The following is a 26,697-nucleotide window of genomic DNA, read 5'->3' as shown; positions in this document are numbered from 1 at the left end:
AAAAATGGCATTATTGACTTCATTTTAACAAAAAAAATGTACGGTAGATTAAACAAATGTTTCTTATTGCAAGTCTGTCCTTAAATAAATAGTGAACATACTAAATAAAGGGGACCACAAAAAATTGCATTATTGGCTATATTTTAACAAAAAATCTTACGGTATATTAAACATGTTTCTTATTGCAAGTTTGTCCTTAAATAAAATATTGAACATACAAGACAACTTGTCTTTTATTTGTAAGTAAGCAAACAAAGCCTCCTAATTTAGTCTGCTGACATATGCAGTAACATATTGTGTCATTTTCCATTCTATTTTGTCAAAATTATGAGGGACAAGTGGTAGAACATAAAATATTAATCTACTTGTTCATTTACTGTTAAAATCTGCTTATTTTCTCTTTTAACATGTTCTATCTACACTTCTGTTAAAATGTAATAATCACATATTCTTCTGTTGTTTGGATGATTTACATTAGATTTGGATGATACCACAAATTTAGGTATCAATCCGATACCGAGTAGTTACAGGTACTTTTTAGAGGCAGTACAGTACCGAATATGATTCATTAGTGTCGCGGTACTATGCTAATACCGGTATATCGTACAACCCTAACATGTAGCATTAAAGGGGAACTGCACTTTTTTTGGAATTTTACCTATCGTTCACAATCAGAATGAGAGAAAAGACGACAAAAGGGTTTTTTTTGCATTATAACATGTAAAAATCAGCTCGTTCTTGGTGGCGAGCAATGCAGCTAATGGGAGCAATCAATTATACCTATAAATCACTTTAAAAATGCATTCCAAAAACCATCAACAATACTTCATTTACATTCCGGAATCTGTATAATAACCAAACTGGAGCGACATTGTTATTGTAGGAGCGAACACTAAGAAACTATTTTTCTACTTGCTACGGTAATAGGTATTAAAGCTAACTACGACAAGAGATTTGAGTTTGCAATTCACAACACAATGCGATAAAACACCCATCTGTACTGACTGAAAAATATGAACAATCATATTACAGTATCTGTGAAGTATTAACCCACATTTTATGTTTAGTTTTTACGCAGCTAGCCAGACAGCATGACGTGTATCATGTTTAATATAAAGTGTGACTCACTCGATTAACAGTTGTGCGTTTGGTCCAGCTGGCCGGGGATGCTTTTCCAGTTTATTTGGGTAAGCACTCCATTGATGTTGAAACAGAATAGCTTCAAATACCCCATTTTGCAGCTTCAAGTCACATTCACCTCACTCTCACGGCTTACCTCTGCTCCAACCAATGTTCCCTCTAACACCCTGAGCATTCAGTGGAATACAGATGTGCACACTGTGGTCATACCAGCAGCACATTTGTCTCAAACCTGACATAACAATTTAAATGTCTTATTATTATAAACAAGTGACTAGTCAATTTCAAAAGATTATTTTCTAATTTATGTGATTTGGCCCACTTACATATTGTTTTTTTTTTTAATCAGCTATGCACTATAATATTTTATGCCTGGGTGGGGGTCCTGCTTTGGAAAGATTGTGTACCCCTTTCAGAGATCACATTTAGTTCCCCTAAAACATTCACATGTTGCATGAGATGAAGTGTTTATTAACTTTCTGTCCGTAAAATAAATATTTTTATTAGCAATTATGTAGTCCTGTAACATCATTTAATGATTAATATCCAAAAAATTACATTCTTAACAAATGACAGTAGAAAAAGCACTCTGATTCATAGTAAAACGACCTGAAATTTACACTTTACGTGTAGTGTTGGAGTTGTCCAACTTTTTGTGTGGCCATAAACGCACCAGTGGCTAATTGCCATAGTGTATGTGTTGGTGCAGGTGAGAGAGAGAGAGCAAGCGGCTGCTGTTGATATAACAGATGACAAAGAGTTGCTTTTGGCTTGGTTTGTACGGTAGACAACGACCAGTTTTGCTAGATAAAAGTATTTTGCACATTGTTTTGGTGTGGTTATGACCGACAAACAATTTCGCTAAATAAAGGGACCGATGGAATTCCTGTCCTCCTTTAAGTGTCTCCACAGACGTTACAATAATTTAACAGTGTTGACAAACATTGTTTTATCTGTTGTGGCCGCCTTTCGTCACCTGTTACTCACAGTTGCATTGCAAAAATCATACAAAACAAACGATTTGTTTATTTGGTTTAGAGTGGGATTTGATTTTTTGCGCGGCATAGATTTGCTGTGCGCAGAGGACGCGTGAGCAGTGCGCAATTGCGCAGGTGCGCACCTTAGAGGGAACGCTGGCTCCAACGTCTCACTCTTCCTTCGTGCTTTCTTCTAGAAGCAGCAGTACATCCTTTGTATATTCAGATTAAAAAATATAAGGTTGTGAATCCTCATTTGTTCAAAAATAGTTGTCTTTGTTGTTTGTTACCAAATCTGCCATGATTAGAAGACACACACGCCTTTGTTTCCGGAAGTAAGACGCACACTTGTTTCCAGAAGTAGAAAGTGCGCTGCTATGGAAATGGAAATAAATGCGCCCAGGAATTAGTTCCTGCAATGACTAAAATGACCAAAATACGGTAAATATAGTAAATACTACACATTGTTAGGAATGTGTCTGTTACTACATTATTATACTTGCAGTGCATGTATAAAACGTTGGAGGGTTTTGAAGTTGTTTTAGAGGGCGTTGAAGGCTACAACGGTGACTTCCATTAGTCCCATCTGTCAAGCGTTTATCATCTTTAAAATTCCCCCCTCAAAAAAAGACATGTGTTCTTGTCCCTCATAATAATTGTGCATGAAAAAAGTGCAGTTCTCCTTTAACTTCAATATAGTGATCAAACAGGTTTAGTGGCTCCAAGTGGGTTTTCTTTTGGGGGAAATGGGCCCAAATTGCTCTTTTGATGGCTCTTTTGATGCAAAATATTTACCGACCCCTGCTCTAGAGCATTTTGTTTATTCTGGCTCCAGTACTCTGGAATTTACTACCAGCAACACTTAAGATGCCACCTCAGGAGAAGCATTACCTTACCTTAAAACTCATCTAAATAGTCTAGCTTTTAAATACTGCATATTACCTCCTTATTTTAATCTATTTGTTCCCATTGAGCTGTTGTGTGTTTTGTCCTCACCCTGTCTCCTGTGGCTTTGAGTGAGTGACCGCGGAAGTCACGACCGAGAAAAACCTTCATTGCTCAAACGGCACAACCCAGTGACAAATATTACTTAAATCGATGGTGAAAATACACGTAACGCAAGTTATGCTCGTATCTCAAGGTACTCATGAGTTGAGGTACAACTGTATATTTGATGTTTTACCTTCTCCGCCACCTCCCCCTGAAAAAAGTATGTTCCGATAAAATATGTATGTAATATTTGGATAATCAGAAAATGTATTACTTTCAAAGTTAACGCAAGCGATTACCCACAAAACATTTTTGTATTCATCGTGTATAAAACAGATTAATAAAGCAAGTGATCAGGTCAACACTTATGCCTGTGCATAGTACAAAATAAACCCTGACAAGACTAGTTTGGATAAAATTGTTATTAAGTTTTGAGCAAATAAATGACGTGCATTCAAATTGCAGCGGCGAACAGCTGTCTCGTCAGCTGATGCGCGAGCTCGCAACCAGCCAAACCCCACTTAATAAAATTGTATTTTATCATAGAGGACATTCGCACCCCTATTCACCTAGGCAACCCCGGGTAATGTATATAATTCGGCATTAGTTCGGCCAGTCGGCTTATATGATCAGAGCCAAGTAAGGAAGTTGTGTGCATGTAGCGTGCTTAGTCATGAGGCTAAATACCAGTGACGTGCAGTCAGAAGAGGCAGGTGAAGCGGGGCCTAACGTGCCATCATTGAAAGAAAAAAAGTGTAAAAAGAAAAAAAAAAAATTAAATTGTTGTATGTATCCAGTGATTATACTATAAAGTTATTTTCCATTTAACTTCACCAGTTTTCGATTATTTTTATTCAAAATCGCTGAATTTTCACATTTGCAGTTCAAATACTGAGAAGAGACTTGCGGTGATCAGCAGCCAGTTGAGCCTCACCATGGATTACGCAATGACTCGGCTAACTGCTGGTCTGCTGTGCAGTGAGACCGTATTGCTATATGAACTATATTATACATTTCCATAGTTTAGTTAGCTGAGGTATATAATGTACAGTGTATTTTGTCAACAACTGTATTTCTTATGCTGAGCAATCATAAAACGGCTGCGAAGACGCACTGGCTGAGGCTCGCAGTAATCCCGCCTCATGGTGGTAGAGGGCGCTAGTGATCCCAGGGATCATTTATGCGACTACTCGGCTGCAGAATAAGTGACAACAAGCATCAACAGTTAGCGATTGTTTATTTTTTCCTCTCACCTGGACTTTTAACATGGAGGATTACATATCTAAAATAAAACAGTTTTCTAAACTGGACTTTCAATCGAAGCAGGAGGTAATAATTAAAGGAAGATCTCCATCGAGACAGAGAGACTTTTAAAACTGAAGAAAGATAAGGAAGACTTCTATAAACAAGTTATCGATGCTTTTGTTCAGAAGGAGCGGCGCATGGACTTCATTTATAAGTGAAGGTAAGACCATAATAAAGTTTTTTTAATTAAATGTGGTTTTTTGTGTGCTACAGTTTGTATGTGTAAAGTTAAAGTTAAGTTAAAGTACCAATAATTGTCACACACACACACTAGGTGTGGTGAAATTTGTCCTCTGCATTTAACCCATCCCCTTGATCACCCCCTGGGAGGTGAGGGGAGCAGTGGGCAGCAGTAGCGCCGCGCCCGGGAATCATTTTTGGTGATTTAACCCCCAATTCCAACCCTTGATGCTGAGTGCCAAGCAGGGAAGAATGCTGGTATGAGCTTTTAAACATAACCCGTTAACTGCTGCCAATCAAATGGTGAATAAGATACTCTGTAGGGTTCATATGTTTGTAAATCTGACTGTGATGAAGTCAGTGCCTCACCAGCCATGAATCTCACCGCACGTCACTGCTAAACACACACGGTGTTTTCTGTAACTGTTGTTTGGTAAGGAAGTGTTGATGTATATTCTTTGCTTGGTCTGATAAATGTTGGAGCAGTTTGCTTCATCGGGAGGGTGAAGTCGCTCAATTTAAAGTGTTGGATTTAACTGTGCTGGATCATTGGCTGCTATAGAGGGCATAGGAAACGGGTCATTTTTCTACCAGTAGACAGCATTTAAGATTGAGTGTTTCGCTGCTAAATTAATAATACATTCATATTGGATATGGATTTTTAAATATGTATCTAAAATAGGTGGTTGATTGGTTAGGTATTTACGTATTTGCATATTGGGTTTTCTACTGCATTTATTTATTGTAGGGCTGGGCGATATGGCCTTTTTTTAATATCGCGATACAGGATATATATCTCGATATTTTGCCTTAGCCTTGAATGAACACTTGATGCATATAATCACAGCAGTATGATGATTCTATGTGTCTACATTAAAACATTCTTCTTCATACTGCATTAATATATGCTACTTTAAAACTTTCATGCAGAGAAGGAAATCACATCTAAAGAAAATCACTATTTTTTTCATACGGTGTTGATCTGGAAATGTTTGCCTCGGCATTTTGATGGTGTGGGCTTGTGGCACCGAACGGAGATGTTGACATGTGGAGTAAGCACTCTTCATTCTCTAGCAGGTGACTTTTCAAATGATGCTACATATTAGCAGTAATGCTACATTTTATAGCAACGCTTTTGCCCCACACTTGATAAATTACGGTTGTCTGTTCGACATATTCCCACTTGAAGCCAAACCACCGCCAGACAATGGACCCCCTGCTGTTTTTTGTGGGAATTAATTATTCCTTCATTTGTTACCAGATTCGCACCTTCTCTCTCTCGTATTACCACTCGCACGGCTACGCTAGCATCACAGCTAACGTTACCCATGCTGCTACCTCTTTGCTGCGCGAGGGCGATACGTATGTGACGTATGTCGTGACAGTATGTGACGTGTGTAAGAAGGTGCGCTTGCTGTCTGTGAGAAGGAGACACAGGAAAGAGCGAGGAGAGCCTGTAGTGTAATGCCAGCAGCTAAAAGCAACTGCGTGAGAACGTATACTCGAATATCACGATATAGTCATTTTCTATATCGCACAGAGACACGCGTAAATCGATATATCGCCCAGCCCTAATTTATTGTTTCTGGGGTTAAATGTATTTTATATGTATCTTGGTGCATTTACGTTGAGACAATTTATTTAAAATCTGTTTTAACTTAAAGGGAAAAGATTGGTCCATTTTCTTGCACTTAATGGTTAAGAGTTTGATAGCCTAATTAATAATTGTACATTATGGGATTGATAATAGATAGATTTTTTACAGCATGTTAATCTTGTGGTGTTTTGTCCTTCAAGGTTTTTCCACCTAAAGACTGCTAAAAAGACTAAAAAGAAAAAAGAAGCTGTTTAAAGGAAAAATAAAAGGAAATAAATAACAACGGTCTGGTTTTTTGAGCGAAATCCAGAAGCCACATTCAGCATTGGTACATCCTTTCAAGTGTGGGATAAGCACAGCATAAAAGCGAAACACATGACACAAATAAAACATTTAAAAATGTTCCCGCATGGCATTCTAAAAAAAATTAATAATAATGTGTTAGTGTCAAAATATTGGGGCCTTTTTCAAGTTAATTTTAATTATGCAAGCAAGTAATTTACTGTGATTGATCAAGATTAATCGAAATATATAAAACTGATTAATCTGATTATTAAAATTAAGCAGCACAGGTATTAATAAAACATTTTAAAAGAAAAACAAATGCATCTATTTTGTATGAGGTCAAGTGCTTAGCTTATTTGCATACATTGGATTGGTACTGGTGTGTTTTTGTAAGCGCACACATGCACACACAAGAATATCAAAGTGCCTCCAATCCCAATGCGGTCCTAATAATTTTGAATGACTTCGCAGCAGTTTTCAGAAAATTGACAAACCTTAATTATTACATCAAAGTAAGTCCTAATTGCAAACTTGCTACTTCAAAATTGATATTTCATCATCGGAAACGGGAAAGGAAATTACCTTGTCACACAGTGTCTGAGTCATTAGGGGAAGAGGAAAGGTCTGGAAAAGCTGTCTGCTAATTTAAAGCGCACAAGTTGTCCTGAAAATTAAGTGCCGTCACACTCTATACTCAATGTCCTCAACTGTTGAAACAGACATTCCATGACCAACTGCTACTAATCAATTACGTTACTAATGCATATTATTTTCCTTTTTTAACCTTTAAGGCTGCGTTCACACTTGGGGTTGTTATTTTGCTCTTAATAGTGGTCCTTTTGTCACGTGACCAAACACTGCAAAGTGATAAACATACTGTATGCATCCCGTAAGGACTGGATTGGGCATCTTTTTGTGACAGCATGCGACATAACTGAAACACTCCAAACCAAAATGCCATCTGCTGCGTTGCATAGGTTATTTTCATATTCTGCTCATTTAATCAGCTTAGATTTTGCGAGAAGTTTGGAAAATATACTTATAAAGAGTGTCAGTCACCAGTGTTGGGTTAGTTACTGAAAACCAGTAATTAGTTACAAGTTACTTTATTTCAAAAGTAACTCAGTTACTAACTCAGTTACTTACACCAAAAAGTAATGTGTTACTGTGAAAAGTAACTATTTAGTTACTTATTAAAAAAAATTTAAGGCCCCATTTAATGCCGTTTTAGCCTTCATTTCAGTACTGTTATTGCACTGGAGAATAATACAATCTGTTGATCAACTTGACATGCATTTGCATCACTGAACTCTGCTAAGCAATGTGGTCTACATACAACACACAAAGACAAAGATATGTTTCAAAGGGCTGATTTGTTTCAGGCCAGAACAAATTGACAAAACTATTTTAAATAGCTGCAACATAACACACACGTAACAAACAGCATAATAACAACATAGCTGTAAACCACGGAAGGCACACACTACATACATAAAGCCCAACCAGGCGTTTTTGTATCTCAAGGAATTCTGAAATAAAATCATGTCTGAAGCCCAGAACACTCTACACATTTCCCCAGTTTTAGTTTAGAAATAAGGAAAGATTGGCCTGGCCCACTAGCATCCCTCTTTATGTTTGTGAACTTTATAGTCTATACATTTAGAGTGATAATCAAACACTCTCGAAGTCTAGAATGAAAGAGCAACAGTATATAAGAGAATTGAGAGAGTGTGTACCTTCAGTGCGCAGTGCCTCGTTAAAATCCAGCCGCTGTTGCTTAGCAGGTGAAGTGTGTCTCTCTTTACTAGCTTCGTCGAAGCATGTTGCTTTTGTAGCTGTTTCAGCAGATTTGAATTGCTCGGATAGGATCTTTGATCCAAGACACAACTTACATTCAACTAAAATGTTATTTTCTTTGTGGTCGACAAAAGAAAAGTATTGAGAATATCTCCATGTTAAGAAACTCGGCTACGGGCTTCGCCATGATGTCTTGTTGGTAAAGACAGACACGCCCCCTCCCACACACACACACATACATAAACACAGACAGCGCGCCTCTTTCTTGTCGCCTCTTCCACAGCGCTGCAATAAAACACACTCAGATCTTCTCAGTTTCTGGCCGATACTACATAAAAAATAACGTAAAATAACGCAGTAATGCATCATGTAGTAACGGTAACTGAGTTACTCAATATAAAAAAATAACGCGTTAGATTACTATTTACCGCCGAAAGTAACGGCGTTACAGTAACGCGTTACAAAGTAAGTCCCAACACTGTCAGTAACACACAGAAAGGGAGAGAGCTGAGCAGAGAGATGGCAGTTTCAACGCATTTCCTTTTGTACATACACTATATTGCCAAAAGTATTTGGCCACCCATCCAAATAATCAGAATCAGGTGTCCTAATAACAGGTGTATAAAATCAAGCACTTAGGCATGGAGACTGTTTCTACAAACATTTTTGAAAGAAGGAGCCGCTCTCAGGAGCTCAATTATTTCCAGCGTGGAACTGTCATAAGATGCCACCTGTGCAAGAAATCAGTCGTGAAATTTCCTCGCTCCTAAATATTCCAAAGTCAACTGTCAGCTTTAATATAAGAAAATGGAAGAGTTTGGGAACAACAGCAACTCAGCCACGAAGAGGTAGGCCACGTAAACTGACAGAGAGGGGTCAGCCGATGCTGAAGCGCATAGTGCAAAGAGGTCGTCGACTTTCTGCACAGTCAATTGCTACAGAGCTCCAAACTTCATATGATCTTCCAATTAGCCCACGTACAGTATGCAGAGAGCTTCATGGAATGGGTTTCCATGGCTGATTAGCTGCATCCAAGCCATACATCACCAAGTCCAATGCAAAGCGTTGGATGCAGTGGTGAAAGCACGTCACCACTGGACTCTAGAGCAGTGGAGACGCCTTCTCTGGAGTGATGAATCACACTTTTCCTTCTGGCAATCCAATGGACCAGTCTGGGTTTGGAGGTTGCCAGAAGAACGGCTGTTTGGCTTCACTTAACAAAAAAGACTGATCATTTGGCTCAAGAGGGGAAACACCTGCCACTAAAAAGGGACCTATGATGTTTTTGACTTATAAATGTTAAAATGTTGGGTACTCATGCTAAACAATCCCAAAGCGTCAAATCATAAGGTTCATGCATTTGGGCGTGAGCTTGCTTTGGTTGACTCTGACCGTTGTTTTGTGGTCGTTTTTAACATTTGTGATGTCACAATGCCGCACTTATGTGGTGGGCACTATAGTAGAGTCACGGCCAAAAATATTGGCACACACAACACAAAGGTTGAGTCGTTTTTGTCTCCATTTTAACTGGCTGCAAGTGTGATTTCTATATTACCAGCACCTGTTACTTGCTACAGGTGAGTTTATTTAAAAATTAAATTAGCATCATGTGCCAATAATTTTGTCCAGTCCATTTTTGGAGTTCTGTGTAAAATAATATCAGATTTGGCGGGTTTTTTTTCGTTTTTTTTGTGTAGTTCCAATGTAAACAAAATAAATAAACATGTGAATACCAAAGCATTTGTAATTTCAACACTTTTCTGGGAGAAGTGGTGCATTATCTGACAGAAATGAGGGGGGCCAATATTTTTGGCCATGACTGTATATGCTCTCTGCCTTCTCTGCTCTCTTTACCAAAACTATTGGCTTCTGCCTGGAGCATGCAATGCCATTCCTTCTCGACCCATGCCCTACCAACAGACGTCTACAAAAGAATATCATTTCTGTTTTGATATTATACATTTTGTCAACATTGACCAGTACAAAGTTGAATTACATGCTAAACTCAGACAAAAAAAGACAATTGCGACATAACTTCTTAGTTTGGAAGGATTACCGTATTTTTCGGAGTATAAATCGCACCGGAGTATAAGTCGCACCTGCCGAAAATGCATAATAAAGAAGGAAAAAAACATATATAAGTCGCACTGGAGCCCGGCCAAACTATGAAAGAAACTGCGACTTATAGTCCGAAAAACACGGTAAGTATTATTTTCATCTAATTGTATGGGATGCGCACAATAACACCGATGTGCAAAATGCACTAAGATAAATCCTAAAGCAGGGCTATTCAACTACATAATGAAGAGGGCCGCAGTTTCAAGAGTCCAATGGCTCAGGGACAGGACGCCAAAATGTGGATGTTTCGTCAGAAAGTGCGTCCGCAGGTTATATTCCTTTGAGACTGTGTTGACTTGAAAGTTAAAGTTAAAGTACCACTGATAGTCACACACACACTAGGTGTGGTAAAAGCACTCTCTGTGTTTGACCCTTCCCCTTGCTCCACCCCCTGGGAGGTGAGGGGAGCAGTGAGCAGCAGCGGTGGCCGCGCTCGGGAATCATTTTGGTGATTTAACCCCCAATTCCAACCCTTGATGCTGAGTGCAAAGCAGGGAGGTAAAGGGTCCCATTTGTATAGTCTTTGGTATGACTCGGTCAGGGTTTGAACTCAGGACCTACCAATCTCAGGGCGGACACTCTAATCACAAGGCCACTGAAAAGGTTGACTTTTACTTGATTACTTGATTGCAAATGGGCTTTCACATTGCACTGTTAATAAAATAATGATTCTGCCATCGCTACCCATTTCCAGCGTGTGCAGCAAAACAAATAGTTAACAGCAAAAATAAATAGTAGCTCCAGAAGTTTTGTTGAGGAATGATGTTCCTTCTTTTGAATTACTTTCTTTCCTCAGTTTTATTTCATTACACTTCTTCCTTCATTTACGTTTGTAAGACTGAAAATATAAACATAAAATAAACATTACAAAAGTATAACGGCCATTGTATATTTTACATAATGTCCATTGTGTGTTTTAAATATTAAAATAACACATTTAGTGTTAATACATTCACACAATAAACTACAGATGTTTACCCATATAGAAATTAAACAACATTCACACATCAAACATTGCACACAATAAATGTAACTTATCACAATTAAACCTAAGGTGTAGTGTTATCGCCCTCTACAGTCAAATAAAGCGTGACATGTATAAAAAAAAAGCTTTTATCGCCAGAGTTACATTCAGACAAAAAAAAACAACCACAACCATCCATCCATCCATTTTTACTGCTTGTCCCTTTTGGGATCACGGGGGGTGCTGGAGCCTATCTCAGCTGCATTCGGGCGGAAGGTGGTGTACACCCTGGACAAGTCGACAACCACAACCAATGAAATTATATTTCAATACATACTAAATATATTTATTTATGCACAATATCTACTTCGAAAAGTTTCACCAAGTTTTGTGAAGGAGCTTACACACTCGGATTTCCACCGTTGTTGGTGGTCGGGGACAGTGTGTCGACCGCTTTAAAGGTCCCACAGGAAACAATGACTCGAGCACTTGCTCGGGGACAAAACATTCATACTTTGTTTTTCAGTCGCTTTCAAAGGTCCGATTTTCGCAATTTATTTAGATTTTTTTTTCAGGGTTGAATGAGTAGTCTTCTTCTACTCAACCCACTGCTGCTTCGCTGCTGCCCGCTCCCGGGTGGCGGGAGTACTGCATACATAAACAACCCAAGTTTTGATGTTTTCATCAAGCCTGTTTGGGTGAGTCAATACTGACCTACGGCATCTCCGTGTGGTTTTCTAGCTGCACGGTGGCAGAGAGAAAGAGATTACAGGGCGTCATAAACGCAGCCCAGAGGATCACTGCATGTCCTCTTACATCTCTAGAGGACCTGTATAAGAGACACTGCAATAGGAGAGCAAACAGCATCCTCAGGGACTCATCCCACCCAGGTCACCACTGGCTTGAACTCTTGCCCTCAGGGAGCCGCTATAAGACCATCAAAGCAAGGACAAATAGACTGAAAAACTGTTTCTATCCTAGAGCTGGTATTGCCCTAAACTCTGCACTTACCTCAACACTCAACACTTTATTACTTGCTTACCTCTGATAGAGATCTGCTGTGCAATATGTTTTTTAACATTTTATTATTGAGTTTGAGTTTATTTCGAACATGCAAGCATACAACATGATACATCACAATTTCCAGTTTCTCTTTTCAACATGTTCAAAAAGTAGGAAGAAGCAGAGCTTATTTAATCCTACCCCTTTTCTTTTACATAACAGTTGCTAAAACTTTGTTCACTTCCTGTTCACAATTTATTCACAATATACTCCATAAGTAATCACAATAAAAATAAATAAATAATAATAATTTAATAATAATAATTGGTGAAGTAAGTCATATATCATATGATGAGATAAGTAAGTTTATTTTGAGAATGAATGAATGAATGGATGGATGAAATAAATTGAGAATGTTTGTCATGGTTCTTGTTCTTTGTACTTTGTAAACACTTTAAGTTTGAAGAGTTTCTTGAAGTGGATCATATTAGTACATTGTTTGATTGCTTTGCTTAATCCATTCCATAATTTAATTCCACATACTGATATACTGAAGGTCTTAAGTGTTGTACGTGCATACAAATGTTTTAAATTACATTTTTCTCTAAGATTATATTTCTCCTCTTTTTTTGAGAAGAATTGTTGTATATTATTGGGTAGCAGGTTATAGTTTGCTTTGTGTATAATTTTAGCTGTTTGCAAATTCACTATGTCATGGAATTTCAGTATTTTTGATTCAATAAATAAAGGATTTGTATGTTTTCTATATCCAACATTATGTATTATTCTAACTGATCTTTTTTGTAACACCGTTAGTGAATGAAGTGCACTTCTGTAGTTATTTCTCCATATTTCTACACAGTAACTCAGATATGGTAACACTAGTGAGCAGTAGAGAATATGAAGTGATTTTTGGTCTAGAACATGTTTTGCTTTATTCATTATTGATGTGTTTCTCGCTACTTTATGTTGTATATTTTTTACATACATTATGTTTTTAAATTTTAGATTGTTTTATTATTGTTGTTGTCTTAAGACTATTTTATGTAGGTTTGTTTTAAAAGCACTGAGCTGGATTGCTGTCCAATTTCGTTGTTTCCATACAATGACAATAAAGGTGTTCTGATTCTGATGTTCGGCGGGCCAAATTAAAAGCTTTGGTGGGCCGGACTTGGTGTACCTAATTATGTGACCAGTGAATCTATGTACCGGTTCTGCTTATGAAGTTTATTTATGGCCGTGTCTGAAAAAAAAATAGTATTGGTCCTTTTTAAAGTGATTCTGATTCTTCTGGTGGGTGGGGTTTGGAGGATTTAAGTTGCTTGGAGTCATTTCCATTAGACTTTATAAGTACATTTTTGGTTGTTTTGATATACTGAGCTGATACTAAGGAACTGCTGTTCTTCAAGTATAGTTATCTTTTGGCAGCTGCTACTGCAAGTTAAATTACTGTATGTGCAAAAAGATGTTGAAACACTGTGGACTTAAATACCTAACAATTTGAAACACGTTTCAATAAAGCGGTGAATTTAAAATAACAAGGATTCGGTTTTTAAATATTTTTATAATGGCATCGAATGAGTATTGAGACTCACAGGTATTGGTATTGATAACCAAAATGTTGGTACCGTGACAATCCTTGATCAAACGACCCATACCAGCAGAGCAAACGGACTGAGTTCATCCTTACCAAGCCAACCATGACAAGTGTGAACACACGGTCAGAAAATGGTCAAGTGATACACGTTAACACAAGGAGGAGATCTGTAACGACTGAGACTCTAAAAAGGGGTAAGATTAAATAAGATCTTTTCTTCCTATACTTTTACAGATGTGTTGAATTGTGCAAAAGTAAAAGTGACGTACTTCAAATTTTTTGTTGAGTATGTTTGAAATAAACTAAACCATTATCGCTTATGCTGTTGCTTAAATGCCAACCAAATAAAGACAATATAACATACATCCATAAACCTGGATGCATATGCAAAAGTGCAATATATTTATCTGTACAGTAATCTATTTATTTATACCTGCACCTTATGGCTTTTTTATCCTGCACTACCATGAGCTAATGCAGCAAAATGTTGTTCTTATCTGTACTGTAAAGTTCAAATTTGAATGACAATAAAAAGGAAGTCTAAGTCTAAATAAATTAATTTAGGATTAAACAGCAGGTCAGTACATCGTAGCAAATCCGAAACTAAATGGAGGCCCCATTGTGTTATTTTTGTTGTAGCTAATGCAATAAATACATATAATTACAACTATATACAATTAGAAATCACTTTTTCGTTAAACACGTTTTTAAATGTTTTATTTTTATTAGTAAGGTCACTTTGTGCTAGTCACTAGCCACTGTGCGTTTGGCTGAATGCTATTTAAGTTAGCTTGGTAAAATAAATATTTGCATGTAAAGGATATTTATTTTTTTGTACTGCTCATACTTCATTTAGCAGTAAGCAGCTTCCTGCGTTGCGATACATTCTATTTATTGCTCTATGGTTATCAGCACCAGTATCTTTTTGTGGCATACACAATAAAACCGAAGACTCAATATGTCCCAGCGAGCAACAAAAAAATAACCATCTAATTAGAACACAGCTGCTCCTTTGTAAATATGCATCCATTAAATTGTTTTTTAAATTTAATAAATACCCAAAAAGCACCGTAGGACATTGATACAACCTGTACAGAATACAGCCGCCTGGGGCAGGCTCATTAAAAACTGAACAAATGAAACCACAATGATTAATATGCAAGTATGACCGAGAATTCATTTTCCGCATGGTTTGTCCATCACATCTTGGATACAAGCAATCAAACAGGAAAGCGCCAGCAAGAACACAATTAGATTAGTCACACCTGTAAAATGCAGTGAATTAATAAATAAATAGGCACATCATTTATAAATCAGGACAATATCAACATTGATTACTGATTACTCCTTTTTTGTTCATTATTACTTTTACGACTACTACTATATACCGTAATTATAAAATGTTTTATCGATTATGTCTTATCAAACTGGGTACATCAAATATACACTATATTGCCAAAAGTACAGCATTTGGCCACCCATCCAAATTATCCGAATCAGTGTCCTAATCACTTGGCCCGGCCACAGGTGTATAAAATCAAGCACTTAGGCCTTTCTCAGGTGCTGAGTGATTTCCAGCGTGGAACTGTCATAGGATGTCACCTGTGCAACAAATCCAGTCGTGAAATTTCCTCGCTCCTAAATATTCCAAAGTTAGCTGTCAGCTTTATTATAAGAAAATGGAAGAGTTTGGGAACAACAGCAACTCAGCTACCAAGTGGTAGGCCATGTAAACTGACAGAGAGGGGTCAGCGGATGCTGAAGCGCACAGTGAAAAGAGGTCAGTTGCTACAGAGCTCCAAACTTCATGCGACCTTCCAATTATCCCACGTACAGTACGCAGAGAGCTTCATGGAATGGGATTCCATGGCTGGGCAGCTGCATCTAAGCCATACATCACCAAGTCCAATGCAAAGCGTGGGATGCAGTGGTGTGAAGCAAGTCCCCACTGGACTCTAGAGCAGTTGAGACACCTTCTCTGGAGTGATGAATCACACTTTTCCATCTGGCAATCTGATGGACCAGTCTGGGTTTAGAAGTTGCCAGGAGAATGATACATTTCAGACTGCATTGTGCCGAGTGTGAAATTTGGTGGAGGAGGAATTATGGTGTGGGGTTGTTTTTCAGGAGTTGGTCTTGGCCCCTTAGTTCCAGTGAAAGGAACTTTGAATGCTCGAGGATACCAAAACATTTTGGACAATTCCATGCTCCCAACCTTGTGGGAACAGTTTGGAGCGGGCCCCTTCCTCTTCCAAAATGACTGTGCACCAGTGCACAAAGCAAGGTCCATAAAGACATGGATGACAGAGTCTGGTGTGGATGAACTTGACTGGCCTGCACAGAGTCCTTACCTGAACCCGATAGAACACCTTTGGGATGAATTAGAACGGAGACTGAGAGCCAGGCCTTCTCCACCAACATCAGTGTGTGACCTCACCAATGCGCTTTTGGAAGAATGGTCGAAAATTCCTATAAACACTCTCCGCAACCTTGTGAACAGCCTTCTAAGAAGAGTTTAAGCTGTAATAGCTGTAAAAGGTGGACCGACATCATATTGAACCCTATGGGTTAGGAATGGGATGGCACTTCAAGTTCATTTGTGAGTCAAGGCAGGTGGCCAAATACTTTCAGCAATATAGTGTATATTACATATACAATAATACTAGAGATGGCCGATAATATCGTCAGGCTGATATTATCGGCTGATAAATGCGTTAAATGTAATATCGTAAATTATCGGTATCGTTGTTTTTTTTTATTATCGGTATCGGTTTTTTCTTTTTTTTTAATTAAATCAACATAAAAAACACAAGATACACTTACAATTAGTGCACAAACCCAAAATACCTTCCTCCCCCATTCACACTCATTCACACAAAAGGGTTGTTTCTTTCTGTTATTAATATTCTGGTTCCTACATTATATATCAATATATATCAATACAGTCTGCAAGGGATACAGTCCGTAAGCACTCATGATTGTGCGTGCTGCTGGTCCACTAATAGTACTAACCTTTAACAGTTAATTTTACTAATTTTCTTTAATTACTAGTTTCAATGTAACTGTTTTTATATTGTTTTACTTTCTTTTTTATTCAAGAAAATGTTTTTAATTTATTTATCTTATTTTATTTTATTGATTTTTTTAAAAAGTACCTTATCTTCACCATAACTGGTTGTCCAAATTAGGCATAATAATGTGTTAATTCCACGACTGTATATATCGGTTGATATCTGTATCGGTTGATATCGGTATCGGTAATTAAAGAGTTGGACAATATCGGAATATCAACAAAAAGCCATTATCGGACATCCCTAAATAATACCTTGATTTTTGTCCATACGAATGTAATCCGTTCTAAAAGGTCAGATGACGACCAAATCTTACAAAACAAAATCAATGTTTCCCCAAACAATATTGAAGATCCAATGAATGTGCTGAGATAGGCTCCAGCGCCCCCCGTGACCCCGAAGGGAATAAGCGGTAGAAAATGGATGGATGGAGGGTGTTCCAAACAGCCAAAAATATGAACACAAAACACATTTTATAGATACCTTAAAAAAAAAAAAAACGCAGCAGGGAGTGCGGACCTCGGCAAGACCCTGCAGTTCCTCTCAATAGTAAAAAAGTCCTGAATCAGGATCAGGCCCAAAATAATGACTTGCTTTTTATCCTATTTCGGACATTTCCTGAAAGTTTGATGAAATAAATCCCCTCACAATGCTTTGAGCTCTCTATGGCGCCATGAAAGAAACGGAGTGAACACTCTTGCCTGTCTCCTAGCTCTACGGCCACACACACACACACACACACACACACACACACACACACACACACACACACACACACACACACACACACACACACACACACACACACACACACACACACACACACACACACACACACACACACACACACACACACACACACACACACACACACACACACACACACACACACACACACCTAAATATAAGGTAACGTGGTAAAACGATCCGAATAGGGTCGTTTTCTCTGTGAAGCGCTTTGAGTGTCTAGAAAAGCGCTATATAAATCTAATCCATTATTATTATTTTGTGGCCGATCTTATTTACATGGCTCCACTTCGACTGTGTCTCCTCCCCGCCATATGTGTTGTAGTTTTTAGCACTTCCATAGCAAGGCTACTGACAGATGTAAGTTAGAACTATACGCTACTTTGTATAGAAATGGCAACAGTGGAGGATGTGCATGGACAAGGCAGTCTGGCCCCCAACAAAAGGATAGCGAAAAAGAAAGAGCTTACAAACTGCAGTGTTGAACTACAACGGCACACTCGTGCAAAGATCTTTGAGTACATTTCAACCATATATGGTGATATCCGCTGACGTCAGAGGGCAGAAAATGTCACAGGACCGAGGACATTCCAAACCGCTCGTTTGGAGGAAGTATGAAGGAAGGCAAGATTATTTTATAAATATCTTCGCTATGCAACTTAGATTTGAAGATGGCGAGAAAGAAACAAAGACACTTGAACGTGAAGATTATGATTAATTCTTCATCTAAACGGGAAGATATGAACATCCCATCAGTCGGCATCCCAGTGAGAGCAGACATTGTGCAGTAAGTGATCGTTTTATTATGTTCATATTTTGTATTTCTTGTTTAGCACTGAGCAATACTGCTAATTGCTGGATCTCACCTTCAAAAATATGCAGCTCATCCTCCTTAAATTGAGGCTCAGAAATATAAGGTTCTGGATCATCATTTGTCCCAAAATAGTTTTTGTTGTCTATCATGAAGTCTGTCATGATTAGTAGTTATTAATGTTGAACAAAATAGCGAACGTTGTGATACATCTGTGAAATTAATACGCCGCTGTATGCTTAAAATGACAAAAATGCGGTAAATATTACATGCTATTATTAATGTGCCTGTTGGTACATTACATATATACTTACAGCATGTACAGTATATACAACTTTGATGGGTGTTTTTGAATGTTTTTAGAACAATTTACAGGCAAAATAGGTTGAATCTCATTTCCTCCATTGTTGGCTGAGTTTTGCCCACTTTATTTACGAGTTAGAATGCATAGAAAAAGAAAGACAAATGTGTTCTTGTCTCAATAAGAATTGTGAATGATAGGCAAAATTTCAAAACAATTTTAATTTTGAAAAGTCCAAAGCAATCAAGGTTGAGCTTACGTGTGTCGCCATGGTGATGTAGTGTGTATATGCAAGCACAACATCTTCTGGCTGGATGTAACTTTGCAGATGAAACTTTGTTTACTTGTTGTGGTAACCATCCTGATATTTGTGATTCAAGAGTTCTTTTAAGTACACATGTCTGTGAACCTGTCAGGATGGGATTATTCTGTTTGTGTGTGTGTTTTGGTGTGCATGTGCATGCAGTCAAAAAAATCAATGGAATCAATAGACAGACGCTACTAGGGTTGTACGGTATGTACCGCGGTACTAATGAATCATATACGGTACTATATTGCCTCTGAAACATACCGGTTCCCTTTTTACATAGAGTACAGGCCAAAAGTTTGGACTAGTGTTGTCCCGATACCAATATTGTGGTACCGGTACCAAAATTGTTTTGATACTTTTCGGTACTTTTCTAAACAAAGGGGACCACAAAAATTTCATTATTGGCTTTATTTGAACAAAAAAATCTTACAGTACATTAAATATATGTTTTTTATTGAGAGTTTGTCCTTAAATAAAATAGTGAACATACAAGACAACTTGTCTTTTATTATTAAGTAAGCAAACAAAGGCTCCTAATTTAGCTGCTGACATATGCAGTAACATATTGTGTCATTTTCCATTCTATTATTTTGTCAACATTATTAAGGACAAGTGGTAGGAAATGAATTATTAATCTACTTGTTCATTTACTGTTAATATCTGCTTACGTTCTCTTTTAACATGTTCTATCTACACTTCTGTTAAAATGTAATAAGCACTTATTCTTCTGTTGTTTGATACTTTACATTAGTTTTGGATGATATCTATCCGATACCAAGTAGTTACAGGATCATACATTGGTCATATTCAAAGTACGGTACTCATGTGTCCAGGGACGTATTTCCTGAGTTTATAACATAATATAAATTTTAAAAAACCGAAAGAAGATGTTGTGATGCCATAAAATATCGACTTAATCATAGTAGTATCGACTAGATACGCTACTGTACTTGGTACCATTACAGTGGATGTTAGGTGTAGATCCACCAATGGCGTTTGTTTACATTGTGACGCCGGTGAGCTACGGTGTGTAGTGAAGCATGTTTAGCTATTACTCGTCCTGCAGGGATGATATTTGGGGGGCGGGGGGGTGGAGGACCGGTACTTTTCACAGGCGGTATAGTACTGAATATGATTAACCAGTATCGCGGTACTATACCGTACAACCTTAGTTTGAACACACCTTCTCATTCAGTGCGTTTTCTTTATTACTTAGTACTATTTACATTGTAGATTGTCACTGAAGGCATCAAAACTAAGAATGAACACATGTGGAGTTATGTACTTACCGGTAACAAAAAAAGGTGCAATAACTGAAAACATGTTTTATATTCTAGTCTCTTCAAAATAGCCACACTTTGCTCTGATTACTGCTTTGCACACTCTTGACATTCTCTCGATGAACTTCAAGATGTAGTCACCTGAAAGGGTTTTCACTTCACAGGTGTCGTAGTTTTGATGTGACAATCTACAATGTAAATAGTCATGAAAATAAAGAAAACGCATTGAAATGAGAAGGTGTGTCCAAACTTTTGGCCTGTACTCTGTATGCATAGTGCGTTCATCATGCATTCATTTGTGTTGCGTGTGAATGAGACTGTTGTTGGGGGGAGGCAGGTAATCGAGGCATTGTTTTAAATATGTAAAGAACTTTGTGTTGTATTTCTTTTATGTATGAAAAGCGCTTTATAAATAAAGTTTGATCGATTGATTGATTCACCTAAACTAATACAATATATCATATTTAACAACATAATGAATTACTGTCTTATGTTCTTGATGCAGTATTTTATTTATTATATCAATTTATTATTTACTCTACTATTTTTTCTAATTCTTAACTGTAAAGGTTATCACAAACGTCATCCTAGGGCTGGGTAATATAACGATATATACTCGATATATCGTGGGTTAGTCTCTGTGCGATATAGAAAATGACTATATCGTGATATTCGAGTATACGTTCTCACGCAGTTGCTTTTAGCTGCGGGCATTACACTGCATGTGTTTCCCACTCTTTCTTGTCTCTCCTTCTCACAGAGACTTAAAACAAGCGCACCTTCTTACATAAGTCACGTGTGCAACGTCACATGCAGAGCAGACAGATAGCGACATGGCAACGTTAGCTGCGATGCTAACGGAGCGGTGCGGGTGGTAATACGAGAGAGAGAGAAGGTGCGAATCTGGTAACAAATGAAGGAAGAATTAATTACCAAGAAAAACAGCACAGAGTCCATCGTCTGGCGGTGGTTTGGCTTCAAGCGGAAAGATGTTGAACAATTAATGACAGGATGCAGTGCGTCTCCCATAATAATGTGACCTCGGACTATGTTAAGGTAACGTGCGGAGTTCCTCAGGGTTCGGTTCTTGGCCCTGCACTCTTTAGTATTTACATGCTGCCGCTAGGTGACAACATACGCAAATACGGTGTTAGCTTTCATTGTTATGCTGATGACAGCCAACTCTACATGCCCCTGAAGCTGACCAACACGCCGGATTGTAGTCAGCTGGAGGCGTGTCTTAATGAAATTAAACAATGGATGTCCGCTAACTTCTTGCAACTCAACGCCAAGAAAACGGAAATGCTGATTATCGGTCCTGCTAAACACCGACATGTATTTAATAATACCACCTTAACATTTGACAACCAAACAATTACACAAGGTGAATCAGTAAAGAATCTGGGTATTATCTTCGACCCAACTCTCTCGTTTGAGTCACACATTAAGAGTGTTACTAAAACGGCCTTCTTTCATCTCCGTAATATCGCTAAAATTCGTTCTATTTTATCCACTAGCGACGCTGAGATCATTATTCATGCGTTCGTTACGTCTCGTCTCGACTACTGTAACGTATTATTTTCGGGTCTACCTAAGTCTAGCATTAAAAGATTACAATTGGTACAAAATGCGGCTGCTAGACTTTTGACAAGAACAAGAAAGTTTGATCATATTACGCCTATACTGGCTCACCTGCACTGGCTTCCTGTGCACTTAAGATGTGACTTTAAGGTTTTACTACTTACGTATAAAATACTACACGGTCTAGCTCCATCCTATCTTGTCGATTGTATTGTACCATATATCCCGGCAAGAAATCTGCGTTCAAAGAACTCCGGCTTATTAGTGATTCCCAGAGCCCAAAAAAAGTCTGCGGGCTATAGAGCGTTTTCTATTCGGGCTCCAGTACTATGGAATGCCCTCCCGGTAACAATTAGAGATGCTACCTCAGTAGAAGCATTTAACAGCACAGGTCCGGTGGCCATGGATGAAGTGCTGGCTGTCCAGAGTCGAGACCCGGGGTGGACCGCTCGCCTGTGCATCGGCTGGGAACATCTCTGCGCTGCTGACCCGTCTCCGCTCGGGATGGTGTCCTGCTGGCCCCACTATGGACTGGACTCTTACTATTATGTTGGATCCACTATGGACTGGACTCTCACAATATTATGTCAGACCCACTCGACATCCATTGCATTCGGTCTCCCCTAGAGGGGGGGGGTTACCCACATATGCGGTCCTCTCCAAGGTTTCTCATAGTCATTCACATCGACGTCCCACTGGGGTGAGTTTTTCCTTGCCCTTATGTGGGCTTTGTACCGAGGATGTCGTGGTGGCTTGTGCAGCCCTTTGAGACACTTGTGATTTAGGGCTATATAAATAAACATTGATTGATTGATTGATTGAATTATGTGGCAAAAGCGTTGCTACAAAAAGTAACACCACTGCTAATGTAGCATCATTTGAAAAGTCACCCGCTAGAGAATGAGGAGTGCTTGAAACTCCGCATGTCAACATCTCCGTTCGGTGCCACACCAACAAAATGCCGAAGCAACTATTTCCAGATCAATACCGTATGAAAAAAAAAAAGTCAACAACAGAAGGAGATAACGTCCGCAGGAACCTACCACATAGCGAAGGACATACACTATTTGATTTCCTATTATGCAGCTCATTTTTATTTGACATTTATTGAAATATCTTGTGTGACATCATGCACAAAAGTGCACTTTATTTGTTTTAAACTATTGTAGTGGCGTTTTGCACAAAAAGTGCACTTTAATTTAGTGTTGTTTTGATAAATCATCTAAGTGACATCATGCACAAAAGTGCACTCATAGCTTGTTTTAAAATTTCTCTGACAATCTTGCACTTTCTGTTTTGGAAATGACATGAGTGTTTGTGCCACTGCTTAATAACTGTTTAATAAATACAGTTTTGGTCAATTGACTTAGTTGTGATTTTCCTCTCTTCATGAAAGTTTAAAATAAGCATGTATTAATGCAGTATGAACAAGAATGTTTAATATAGACACACAGAATCATCATACTGCTGTGGTTATATGCATCAAGTGTTCATTCAAGGCTCAGGCAAAATATTGAGATATATATCGTGTATCGTGACATGGCCTAAAAATATCGAGATACTAATAAAAGGCCATATCGCCCAGCTCTACGTCATCCGATCATATTTATAATATTAATAACAATTATAATACTGCTTGTATTAACAACAACAATTTTCGCAATATTTTTTAATCAATTTTCTTTTGGTACTTACAACACCAGGGAAGATTTTGTTGAGCCTGTCCACCGCTGCCGCGGCTTTCGACTTCCCTCCTCCGAGACAGTCTTCAAACTCGTAGAGAGGCTGTCGGACGGGATTGGAGTAGGAGATTTTTGCATTGTCTACAAAGGTGATGTGTCTCACCCCCCAGCCCTACAATAAAGGAGGAAGAAGATGCCAATTAGGTGAGCCCTCTTATGCAACCGTCCATTCTTCCCTTTAGCCTCACCATCAGGGTCCTGGCCACATTGCAGCCCAGAGTCCCAGCTCCCAACAGAAGACACTTGGTGCTGACCACTTTGTCAAGGTCTAGCGAAGGAACCAACCTCCATCGCATCAGTTTGAGATTAAGGTCAACTGAGGACTCTGCAAGTCTAAATGGAACAATTGCCATAATTTAGTATGGAACAGTATAGCTTCGGCAGATCATTATCTAGATGATTTGTTGACAGCTATTCGGGGTGTAGCGATAATCCAAATTGGAATTTTCAGCACAGTACAGAAACATAGGGAGTTCCCAGATGGATCATATGTCAAGGACAGGAAGTGTAATTGCCTCGCAATATAGTCTCGCTTTGGTAACAAATGCAGTGCAGCCCAGCCTTAGGCAAGGAGAAGCCAGAGCTTGAAAACTGTCTTCCGTCATTAAAGTCTCCAGTAACCCCAAATTCGCCTTACCATCTTTAGAGTCATGTATGCAGAGAGTATGGTGAATTTATTTCAGGCAATGTCCTCAATGATTGTTTAAAAGGCACTCACGTGACTACAGGACGCCATCACTACTACCAACTTTGAACTGATTAAATGAGTTCGCAGTGCCTCCTCATTCGTTTTTAGACGTGTGAAAATGCCCTGTTGTGCAGCATGGGGTTGCTCCACCTGCCAGAATTGTGGAAAGCTTTTACATCGCTTTCCCCACAACGCGGAAAGAAGACAAGTATGGGAAGTGAAAGTTTGGAAAAAAACACTGAAAAGCCACCGATTACAGCATCTTACGCGAGGTAAACATTTTGTGTTTTGTTCAGGAGAGAACACACAGAATTTATTTACAAATAATAACAGAAGAAATTAACAAATGAAAGAGTGAAGTGTGAAGTGAATTATATTTATATAGCGCTTTTCTCTAGTGACTCAAAGCGCTATGGATACAACTCAGTAATAAGCAGAGAAAAGAATAATCAACCATGGATGACAAAAGGATTAAAAAATGCTTGTAAGAAGAAGAATACACTATATAGGAAATGTATAGCACAAAGAACTACAGAGGCAGAAATTAAGTACAAAAAGTATAAAAACAAGTTAACATACATACTACGATTATGCAGAAAAGAATATTACAGTGAATTTTTGGACAGGAACAAAACTAATATGAGAGCAACATGGGGCATCCTCAATAGCATTATTAAAAATGGCACTAAAAGGCATTACCCTCAATACTTCTTAGACGGAAATAAAAAAATGACAACATAAAGGAAGTAGTTGAAAGCTTCAATAATTATTTTGTAAATATTGGACCAAAATTGGAAGAAAGGATTCCAGACCCAGTTTCAATTGAGGACTATAATGATACCATAGAGCAAAATCCCAACTCCATGTTCCTCAGTAATGTGACACAGGAGGAAATAGTTACAATCGTGAAAAAATTTAAATCTAAGACTTCAACTGATTGTAACGAAATTGATATGGAAACGATAAAAAAGGTTATTGAAGAGATCTCAGGACCATTAATGTATATTAGTAACCTATCATTTCAAACAGGTAAATTTCCAAACAAAATGAAAATAGCTTAAGTTGCACCAATTTACAAGACTGGCGACAACATCAATTTACAAACTATAGACCTGTTTCCTTACTTCCACAATTTTCTAAAATCATTGAAAAACTGTTCAATAACAGATTAGAGAGTTTCATAAATAAAAATAGAATACTCGAAGAAAATCAATATGGATACAGAGCTAATGTTTCAACTTCGATGGCTTTAATTGAAATTACAGAAGAAATTACCAATGCTATAGATAATAAAAAATGTGCGGCAGCAGTTTTTATGGATCTAACTAAAGCATTTGACACAATTAATCACAATATTTTAATCAAAAAACTAGAACGATATGGCATCAGAGGGTTGGTCTTAAACGGGATAAGAAGTTATCTAATGAACAGGAAACAATACGTGAAGCTAGGCGAACACACCTCTACAACGCTAAATATATCCTGTGGTGTACCTCAGGGATCAATACTAGGACCTAAATTATTCAATCTATATCTAAATGACATTTGTAAAGTTACAAAAGATTTAAAGTTAGTATTATTTGCGGATGATACAACAGCGTTTTGTTCAGGAGAGAACACACAGAAGATACTACAAATAATAACAGAAGAAATTAACAAACTAAAAAAATGGTTTGACAAAAACAGACTATCGTTGAATCTCAGTAAAACTAAAATAATGCTATTTGGTAACAGTAGAAGAGAAAGTCAAACACAAATACAAATAGACGGAATAGAAATTGAAAGAGTAAATGAAACCAAATTTCTAGGTATAATGATTGATGATAAATTGAACTGGAAATCTCACGTAAAAAATATACAACATAAAGTAGCAAGAAACACGTCAATAATGAATAAAGCAAAACATGTTCTAGACAAAAAATCACTTCATATTCTCTACTGCTCGCTAGTGTTACCATATCTGAGTTACTGTGTAGAAATATGGGGAAATAATTACAAAAGTACACTTCATTCATTAACGGTGTTACAAAAAAGATCAGTTAGAATAATACATAATGTTGGATATAGAGAACACACAAATCCTTTATTTATTGAATCAAAGATACTGAAATTCCATGACATGGTGAATTTGCAAACAGCTAAAATTATACACAAAGCAAACTATAACCTGCTACCCAAGAATATACAACAATTCTCAAAAAAAGAGGAGAAATA

The 26,697-nt window shown here is 37.9% G+C and overlaps 1 protein-coding gene across 3 annotated transcripts in view; it reads right to left on the bottom strand.

Moving 5' to 3' along the window:
* Positions 1-26,697, bottom strand: part of atg7 (ATG7 autophagy related 7 homolog (S. cerevisiae)) — a 202,107-nt gene that overhangs the window by 141,265 nt on the left and 34,145 nt on the right. For all 3 annotated transcript variants that reach the window (XM_061938552.2, XM_061938536.2, XM_061938544.2), the window contains exons 11-12: positions 23,984-24,128; positions 23,749-23,907 (exon numbers count right to left, since the gene is read on the bottom strand). In XM_061938552.2, coding sequence (XP_061794536.2) covers positions 23,749-23,907; positions 23,984-24,128 — 304 coding nt within the window. The remainder of the gene's footprint in view (positions 1-23,748; positions 23,908-23,983; positions 24,129-26,697) is intronic.

The sequence above is a fragment of the Nerophis lumbriciformis genome, linkage group LG03 (genome assembly GCF_033978685.3).
Source record: "Nerophis lumbriciformis linkage group LG03, RoL_Nlum_v2.1, whole genome shotgun sequence".
Classification (NCBI taxonomy): Eukaryota; Metazoa; Chordata; class Actinopteri; order Syngnathiformes; family Syngnathidae; genus Nerophis; species Nerophis lumbriciformis.
This window is presented reverse-complemented; position numbering and strand designations above follow the sequence as displayed.